This window comes from Phytophthora sojae (assembly GCF_000149755.1).
Source record: "Phytophthora sojae unplaced genomic scaffold PHYSOscaffold_1, whole genome shotgun sequence".
In the NCBI taxonomy this organism is placed as follows: Eukaryota; Oomycota; class Peronosporomycetes; order Peronosporales; family Peronosporaceae; genus Phytophthora; species Phytophthora sojae.
In genome coordinates, this window is record NW_009258115.1 from 7,669,705 (window position 1) to 7,679,869 (window position 10,165).

General features: G+C 58.2%; 1 protein-coding gene and 1 pseudogene across 2 annotated transcripts; one reads left to right on the plus strand and one right to left on the minus strand.

Moving 5' to 3' along the window:
• Positions 1-3,902: 3,902 nt before the first annotated feature.
• On the minus strand, positions 3,903-3,974 carry PHYSODRAFT_t217 (annotated as a pseudogene). The gene has a single exon. The product of its transcript is annotated as a tRNA-OTHER (tRNA).
• A 2,965-nt stretch (positions 3,975-6,939) lies between these two features.
• Positions 6,940-9,861, plus strand: PHYSODRAFT_322493 (hypothetical protein; the record flags this gene model as incomplete). Its single annotated transcript, XM_009517848.1, has 3 exons — positions 6,940-7,533; positions 7,610-8,114; positions 8,159-9,861. The coding sequence occupies 3 exons, from the start codon at positions 6,940-6,942 to the stop codon at positions 9,859-9,861; spliced, it is 2,802 nt and encodes a 933-aa protein (XP_009516143.1).
• Positions 9,862-10,165: the final 304 nt, after the last annotated feature.

Sequence of the window (10,165 nt, forward strand, 5' to 3'; positions counted from 1 at the left end):
GCATGGGTTCTCGTCGAGCAACGAGTCGACGGTCGAGCAGGAGTTCCCGTCGAGTACGATGTCGACGGTCGAGCGTGGGTTCCCGTCGCACAATGAGACGGCGGTCGAGCGTGGATTCCCGTCACAAGTTGAGCAGGCGGTCGAGCATGAGTCGCTCCCGCACAACGGTGTTGCGGCGGAGAGCGTGGTGCAGCCGCGTACCGCCGGTGTGATCGAGCGTGGCCTCTCACACCTAGAGGAGGGTGAATCATCGTCGAGCGAGAGCGATGCGTCTTCTTCGAGCACCCGCTCGAAGCGAAAGAAGAAGTCCAAGCGACACCGCCTGAAGCCCCGTCGAGAACCGTCAGCGATTGAGAACCCACCGAAGGAGTCGGTGTGCGCTCCGAGTACGTGGAGGGCGCTCCACGACGAACGCGCGTCATCGAAGTCGCGAGTCCGCCTCGCGATGCCAACACAATCACGCGTCTCCCAGGACTCTCCTGGAAGAACTTCCTTCGAGACCTGAAGGCAGGCGAGATCGAGCAAGCGTGTCTAATCACCGAGGCGGTCCCGGTGGATACGCTGAACGCGGTCAAGGTGGAGGATGCGCCGTCGAGGCCCAGGCTGAGCTCCCGGCGGACCGAGGCGTGCGCCACGAGATCGACCTCGCGCCTGGGACGAAGTACTGCGTGACGCGGCAGTGGCCACTTCCACGTGACCACGTGAAGGCCATCGACGACTTCTTCGAGAGCCGCCGCCGGGCAGGCGACGTGCGCGAAAGCATCTCGCCACACCCCAGCCCGACATTTTGCGTCAAGAAGGCAACGGGCGGGTGGCGCATTGTTCACGCGTTCAACAAGTTGAACGAGACCACCATACCCGCGCAGACGCCAATCCCGCGCAAGGACATGGTGCTGGACTCTATGGCGGGAAGCGTGATCTACAGCGCCATCGATCTGACCGATGGGTTCTACCAGATACTCATGCGAGAGTATGACATACCTCTCATAGCGGTAAGCACTCCGAGCGGCATGCTCTGGGAGTGGCTGGTGATGCCCCAAGGTCTGAAGAACGCGCCGGCCACGTTTATCGCATGGGCTCCCATGTGCTGCGCCCGCTCCGTGACTTCGCACCGAGCTACTTCGATGATATCTTCGTGCACAGTCACGCCGAAGGTGACCTCAGCGCTGTCGAAGTCCACCTGAAGCACCTGCGGCAAGTCTTCCAGGTGATGAGGGAGAACAAGCTCTACGCCAACTTGAAGAATTGCGTGTTCTGTGCACCGGAGATCCCGGTGTTGGGCTGCTACGTGAGCAAGGATGGAGTCCGCGCCGACCCTGAGAAAGTGGAGTCAATCTGCTCTTGGCCGACCCCCACGAGTCCCACTGAGCTTCGTCAGTGGCTGGGCAAGCGAACTGCTTGCACAAGTACACCAAGGACTACGAGCAGTTAATCCAGCCGCTGTCGTCGCTGCTGAAGAAGGACACCACGTGGTCGTGGCGAGAAGAGTACCAAGCCGCATTTGACTCAGTGAAGAGGAGTCTGTCATCCGCCCCTGTTTTGATGCTCGCGGATGATTCGAAGCCATTCCACGTCGTCTGCGACGCGAGCAACTTTGCCATCGGGTGTGCCCTGATGCAGTTCGACGACGAGGGTCGTGAGCGGGTGATCAGCTACCAGTCCCGCCAGCTCAAGCCGGCGGAGAGGAACTACCCAGTGCACGAAAAGGAGCTCCTCGCCATGCGCTACGCATTGGTCAAGTTCAGGGTCTTCAGGCCTCCAGCGCCAGGCAGCTGACGAAGATGATGAAGACGCGTGTGCGACGTGTGTGACGTCGGGGTTGAACTTGACGAGCGTCGCCCCCAAGATGCCGCTTCGGGACGAGATCGCCGCAGCGTACGAGCGTGACGCGCAGTACGCCAGCATCCTGGCCCACCTCTGCTCTCCAAGAGACGACATTGAAGGCACTATCGCGCTCGATCCGCAGCCACGTCGAGCGATATCGGCTTGATGGCTCCCTGCTGACGTACACCATCGACCGATTCGATGCCCCGAGAGTGGTGGTGCCGAATGACGAAGACCTTCGCGCCCGGATCATCCATGAGTACCACGACGCTCCGATCGGGGGTCACTTGGGTCGCGAAAAGACGTTCGCGGCGGTGGCGCGAGACTTCTTCTGGCCCCACTTGTACAAGTGGGTGCGCAAGTGGGTGCGCACTTGCGAGATCTGCCAGCGAGTAAAGCCCTCGCCGTCATCGCAGGCTCCGCTGCGCCCCCTTCCGGTCCCCACGGAAGCCTGGCGCTCCGTCTCGATGGACTTCGGCTTCGGTCTTCCACCCGACTCGAACGGGCGCACGGGAGTCCTCGTTTTCGTCGACAGGTTCAGCAAGATGGTGCATCTCGTTCCCGTGGCTGCCACGGTTACTGCGGAAGAGTCCGCAGCCCACTTCGTCGACGCCGTGTTCTGCCTTCATGGTCTGCCCGATTCCATCGTCTCGGATCGGGATCCGAGGTTCACGTCCGCGTTTTGGACGGAGCTGTTCAAATTGCTTGGAACGCAGCTGGCGATGTCCACCGCGGCTCACCCGGAGACGGATGGACAAACCGAACGCGTCAACCGCGTCGTCGAAGACGTGCTCCGCAGCTACGCTACGTCGTTCCCGAGCTGGAGCGCTTTCCTGCCCCTGACCGAGTTCGCTCTGAACAACGCCGAGCACTCGTCGACGGGCATGACTCCGTTCTTCGTGAACTCCGCGCGCCACCCGCGCGTACCCGCCATGCTTGCCGTAAGCCAACCCACTGATGCTCGTGTCTCTACGCTTGGTGGGGGAGGAGCTACCGCTGAAGACTCACCGCCGGCCAAGACGCTGGCAGAGCCGTCGCCGGTCAATTCACTGGCGTCGCCACGCTTCCCAGTGACCGAATCAAGCGCAAATGCAGTGACACGTTCCCAAGCGAAGAAGGCCCTTGCCGCACCGCATCGTGCGGAGACGCCGCTCGCAGACTGGACAGAGCGAACTCTGATCGACCCCGCTGGCGCTCCAGCGACGATGCAGCCACCTGCTACTACCGCCAACTATGCACCGAAGTCCTCGGCGAATCCCACAGGTCACTTTGCGGTTTCCGAGTTTGTGCAGCAGCGTCAAGCAATCACACGTTTCGTGCGAGACGCACTGCAAGCCGCAGTGGACCGGCAGAAGGAGAATGCAGACAAGCGTGGACGCAAGAACAAGACTTCATTTCGCACGGGTGACCGTGTGTTACTGTCTACCGAAGGCATCCGCTCCTCCGTCGTGACCAACCTCCGTGCAAACAAGCTCGCGCCGCGCTTCATCGGCCCGTTCAAGGTGATCAAGGTCCTCGGTGACGCGTACACACTGGTCATCCCGTCGTCGCTGCGTCTTCACCCGACTTTCTACGTCGGGCGCCTCAAGCGATATCATCCTGCCAATATTCCGACCTCTGATCACCAGGATTCACTGGCCGGTAATGTACCCGAGGCTACTCGCGACGCCAACACCCATCACTCAAGCCTGTACCGTCGCGATGGCCCTCCTCCGATTGTCGACTCAGCGGGTGAAGCGCGCTGGATTGTGGACCGCATCGTTCACCACGAGGACCCATCTCGTGCAAACGGGCGTGGGCGTAATCCAGTCCGAGCTCCTCGCGCGATCCCAGCCGCGCGACGTTACCGAGTACGCTGGCTTGGGTTTCCACCTGACGAGGACACGTGGGAGACGCGTGCAGCTCTTCTTCGGGATGTCCACGATGTTGTTGTGACTATGAGGCGAAGGTCGCTGCTGCTGAAGAGACCACGGAGCTCCCCGCGGAAGCTGAAGCCTTAAGTGAGCGTGATGATGGAAGTGGACCCCCACCGCAAGCTCGCGGTGGCGTTCATCGCGAAGACTAAGAAGAAAATCCGACGACGACCGCCGGACTCGAACCGGTGACCTCCGCCTTGGTGGCGCAGCGTTCGACCACTGCGCTAGCTGGGCTTCGAGTCCCCTCGTCGACGCTCTCGACCTGGTCAAGCTTGGAGCGACTGCGCGTGGCAAGTGGCAAGAAGGATCCGCGTGGGGCTTGAACCCACGCGTCACAGCTCAGCTCAGTGAGCGCTTGCCCACTACGCCGCACCACCGATGATCGCCGGTGTCGAAGGTGTCCAGGCTCGTCTCGCTGCCACGTCGGTTTGGGTCGACGGTTACGCGACTCTTCGTCGGGAGTTACTTCGAAGGGTCGTCTCGAAGAGTCGCGTCACGCTGATCGCCATCCTGTGTCTCGACACTTGCCGGGTCTCCGCTTCGTGCGCATCACAGTTGCGCTAGTCGTCAAGCGTTGGTGTCGCTCCCCATGCTGCGTCGTTGCCACGTCCGCCGTCCCTTCGGGTGTCCGTGGATGTCCGCAGCCACTTGGGGCACTGCGCATTGCATCGGCGTGTGCGCCGACGAGATGTTTTGGTGTGTGCACACATGCTGCGCCTGCGTCGTCCTGTGTCACTCAGTAGCGCGAGCGCCGTTCCTCCGCCGCCTCGGTCGTCCATGGTGTTCTTTCGAAAATGTGTCTTTTGCGCTTACGCAACGTAAGCGCAACTTTGAGAGGGGGGGTGATGTAATGGATCCCAGTTACATAAGTAGGTAGATTGACAGTACATAAAGTAGTTAAGTCAGTACACGGCTAGCGTGTACTGACGGCCATCGTGATTAGCTGAATTGGGGGAGCCAGACCCCATTTCAGCCAATCAGGCGTTGACCTGCATTTGAGTGGCTCACATGAGACCAGGGGTAGCCGCCCTGGTCCTAACATAACACAGAGTTGATTTTACCCAAGACTGACTGCTTGGTCTCACTAAATCCGAGTCTTAACTAAGCTTCCTCACCGCTACGTGTAAGTTAGTAACGGACACACACCTGGCCCGTTACAGGGGGCGATTGTGAGGCGAGGCGGGTGAACGCCTTGATCGTCCAGGTGTATAGCGTACTATGCCGGACCGAATCTGTTCGGAGTACCAGAGATATCCGCTGTAATCCGATAGTCCTCGGAGCACAGGATGTGAACCGGGGGCTGGGAGGATCGCTTGGACTTGGCGTGTGTCCTTGTGTCAACCCCTATAGGTATCGTTTACCTTTAGCGGACCGGACTTCACCGAGTGAGTTGTTGTAAATACAGAATCGAGTCTGCTGGGTGTGTTCCTGAAACAAACTACACCGAATGAACAGAAAGTCAGACCGAATCGAAGGGACCACAGTCAGATCCACAATTCAGTATAACCAACACACATAAATACAATGCCGAGCTAAACGTCACAAAATATACAGCCACCACTTATTCTTTAAGACCCTTGGGTGGGGGGTCTATACGCCAGTCAACTTACGAGCCGTCACCCAAGGCACTGGTCAACCCTGGATGCACACTCACTTACGCGCACCACCCTCACAGAGTGAGGGAACAATACAAAATATAAGTCAATCCTATCACACAGTAGTCAATCAATTCAGTCTCGGGGGTGACTACCTCTACCGCCTAAGACACACATTAGGGAATATGAAATGGATGCCCGGATAGAGCACGCAAATTGGAAATAAAGCTCTCACAGATAACTCCAGGGCGCGACACCCCAGTCCCTGCCGACTTTGCCTTGGTACCTTTGAGTCCCCACTACACCAGTGCTCGCAACACCAGTGAGGCCTTGAAACGTCCTCCGTTTTAAGATCGCACGAAGGCGGATCCCACGTATAAGCTCTTGAAGACGTCAATGTCAGGGGGAATTCCCAGCCCGAAGAAAGACGTCCGGCAAATTGGTTTCTGTTTGATCTTACGTTTGGCTAGCTATCTGTTTCACTTCACTGACTTCTAATAAAGGTTTCACTATACTTGACTTGTCTTGGATATGCTTCGACCTTGTGCACGAGACTTCGATCTTCTTGCACTGAGCTTGGATATGCTTGACTTGGCTTGGTTATCGGGCAACTTGTCGACGTCAACGTTCCTTCGGCAACACTCATCATCTGGCGACAGAGGTACGTGGTACGGCGTCTCATCAAATCCGCACTGGACCTCTGCGTCTAATCACGTGAGCCATCATGTGTCGCTTGACGTTCTTGGTCGATCCGGTCCTGGATTGCTGATACACACACAGCAGTACTGGACTTGTTGTTGGTGCGGTCACGATCCAGTATGGGCACCAGGGGTCAGACCGAATTGATCATCCGGTCCGGCCTCATTCGGTACGGCACCTTGGCATCCGGTGCGTCGCTACCGGGTGCACCACGATCCAGTCCGGCAAACAGTGTACTTTGTCCAGCGAGGTCTTGGGCGCATGGGAGCATGGTGGGCATGGTGACCTTGGGGGTTGGTCCGATGTCTTGACGGAGCCAATGCAGGCAGCAGCCAGGATACGTTCACTGGCTGCACTTGCGCGCCTTAGGCTTATCCTGCGGTCAGGGAAGTCGGCGGACGGACAGGATGTGTTACTCCACACCGAATATGAGCGCTCATCCGGTGGGCACATCTCCGATCCTGTGAGACCATGCTTACTGCAAGCACCGGGTCCCGCCAAATCCACCATGCGCATCCACTATCCACATGTCACACTCCACGTCACTGGATTCCTGTTCCCTGCGACCAGTCACAGTCAGGCGAAGGGTCGTCCCATCCCAGCGGTCAGATATGGGTGCGGATAAAAATCCTTTCCCACATCGTGTCAACCGCCCCTCTGCTCAGGTTCTTTCACAGAGGATCTTGCCACCGAGGTGACACGACATGAACAGACCTACACACGATGGATCCCACTCCAGATGGAATATGGTACCGAATCGCAAAACCGTTGAAAGGCTCTTTCCCAGAACTCAAGTCAGCCATCGTCTCGTCTCCGTAGCAAGTCTCCACACATCACAATCAAACCGCCGGGAGCAGCCGGCTTCACGTCACAATCCATTTTCGATCGCGCGACTCATCACCGCCATGGAAGAGGTCGACAACAATGCGGGGACGCCTGGCAGCGGACTGCCGGGCCCGGCACAACCTCCGCACGCCCCTCCAGCTGGAGAGGGCGCTGCGGGTGCCAACTCGGGCTCAGGCGGAGGCGCCGGTGAAGCGCGCGGCGAGCGCACGTCTTCTGGCGGCAAGGACGATCCCTCGCACAGCAAGGCGCCGTCGGAGGCGTCTGACAATATCAGCGACGAACACAGTTGGTGCATCCTGAAGACCGAGGGCGACACGATGGAAGAGCGCCTGGCAGCCAAGCAACGCAGCATTCTAGGGCGCGTCCTGTCCGTGGTCGAGGCGCTCAACATGCCTGCAGGTAGTGGGCTTCCGGCGCGACGCGATCCTGCGCCGCCATCCAGTCCGGGTATGACGGCAAACTGGGAGGCCCCAAGTCGGTGCGCACCGGATGGCGCGTTCCATTTTGTTAAGGTTCCTGCTCACAGGCGTCACCTCGACGACGACCACTACATGCGTGACGGATACGCGGGTCTCGAAGTGCTCACCACGATGGAGTGTTTCTCAGTGACGGACTTAGCGGACCTGAACGAGCTGGTGGGCGAGACCGAGGACGTGAACGATTTTTCTATCGACCTCGTACCGGGCCGCCAGTCTGACCGAGTTGGAGGCTCTGCTCGACTCTCTCCAGATGCGTCGCGAGATGGCGTCGATCCTGTCGGTCTATGATCCTCGCGATTTGGCACTACGTACATTCAGTATGACTACGTTCATGTGCCGCTTGTTGATCCGGTACCGGACCATTCGCGGGGAGATGCAGGCGACCGGGTCGTCCACGATCGAGAAGCTGTTGACCGCCCAGAAGGAGAGCTCCCAGTTCGAGGCTCACGTCACGCGGCTGCCGGGACAATGGAGAGCTGTCTTCAATGACCTCAAAGAGACCAAAGAGGCAACAGCGGCACGGTACCGGGCGGACTTCAAGAAACTCATGGCGGAACACGAGGTCGAGAAACAAGTGCTACGAGACCGAATCGCTGCCTTGGAGTTCAAGCTCAAAACATCCAGTACGTGGGTCGAGTCCCTCGAGTCTCAGGTCTTCAACGTCGACCGCATGATGAACTTCCTTAACAGGAACCAGACCAAGGTGACTGGCAACTGGAAGCGTCCGGAGGAGTTGTTCAAGCACCACCGATCCGGTACCACGCCCCCCCCCCCACCGAATGGCAGACTCTGATCTCAGTCACCTCTGCAGATGATGCATTCACCGATCCCGGGCCGTTCGAGTTCCAAAACGACGGCGATACCGACACGGAAGAGAAGGGCGACGACGGGTCTGAATCGAGTGAGGGCGGCACAGGGTCGCGGGGCAAGCGCGTCACTATCGTGGATGTGACAGGCGAGGCTCCACCCGGTAAGACTTCCTCGTCAGAACGTCGATCCAGTGGCGGCAAGCGTCGTCACAAGGCGGTGGCTCGGGTCGTGAATCGCCCCATAGCCTGGGATCCCAACGAGGAAGATGCGCGCCCCATGGACCAAGAATATCCAGTCGATGAAAACCTTGCATGCGCTTCACTCGCCGGGCTTCCCGTTGTGTGGCGCAAGCTTCGGACGGATCTTCAGCTGGCCATGCGGACTGGATTGACGTACTCGGAAGCCATGACTCTGTTGAACCGTGACGAAATGGCCCATCACCTGTTCCATCCTTACGATCTGTCCTGCATGCTGGCTCAGATGATGTACTGGAACCAACTGGACAAGGCTTATTGGACAACCTACGTGCCAGAACGATACTTCCTCCGCGCGGAGAGCATACTGGATAGCTACGCACAGGATGGCGTCGAACCGGATCGGTGGCCCGACCAGATGGACCCCACACAACATGACAGTGAGCTACTCTTGGACGAGAACGAAGAGGACGTTGACAACGAGGATCGAGATGGCAACTGGGAACCCAGCGAGGAGGCTCAAGCCAAGATCGACCGGATGGAAGCTCGTGAGGCAGCAGTACAACAGGATGACACGGAGGTACCGGACACCAACGCTGCACCGGATCTCGTTCTGCCTTCGACTCGTCGTCCCAAGCGCAGGGCTAGTTCGGTGTCATCTCAATCGGATTCAGCCACCATTGGATCTGGCAAGAAACGCAAGAAGTCTCGACCTGGTGATGCACGCAAGAAGTCTCCACTCGCTCGCAAGGAGATGAAAGATCTTACTCCTGAAGAGCTGACCGTGATCGAGAAACCAGGTCGAGGCATCACTTCGTGGCGTCACAAGGGCATCCTGACCACTTTTGCACCCAGTACGACTTACGCCGTCTACCAGTCCGCAGGTTTCCCTGACTACGCACCGAACCACAACGGCGGGACGGGGCCACTCAAGGATCGCTTCAATGTGGACGAGTACCGGGCGATTATGGAGACCCGACCGGGTGAGCGGATGTACAAGCGTCGTGTCATCAACCTCATCTTCCACAAGCGTTACGCCTTGGGAGTGAAGGTCCACGTCGTGCTGACCAAGATCGTGAAGTTCATGAAGGACAACGCGCTGGTCATCTGGTACGCGGGACACTGGGTGACTTATCCGGAGGACTCGTCGTATGGGGTGAAGGAGAAAAAGAAACGCAAGAGTCTGCATGATCCTGCCATCAAGAAATACGCCGAGTTGATCACCGAACTTCTGAAAGCAGGAGCCCCGAAGACGATTCTGTACGAGCCAGGCATCTGGGTGTATCCGGCGAAGGTCTGTCCCTGGATCCTGTTTGACAAGTCCGAGAAGAAACCGGATAGGAAGCCGTACACGATGGCCGAGCAGCTCGAAATCCTGGATCGCGAAGAACCGGCTCGCATCCAGTGGACAGGGTGGACCCTCGATAGGATCATCGCGGATCGTCCGGCGCACATCCGGAAAATGCTGCTGTCTCCCGATGAGCGTGCCAACAACTGAGTCTGCGCTGATCACCGTAGCTAGTTGCACACTCGGTGTAGCCACAAGCTAATCTCCACAATTTCATGTCATTCACGTTCATCACCTCACTCCTTCGGCTTAGACTTATGTCATTCGGTCCGTCTGCTCGTCATTCTGTCGCTCACTCCATTCAGGGGCGCAGTCACTGGTCGATTCAGTCGGTATCTTCATTTTTCCACTACTCCACTCGAATTCTCCACAAATTCAGCGTCGACAGTTCACAATCAAAATCACATTCAGTTTCAGTCAGGTCACACGTCGGCGGTCAGGATCGAGTGTTCAA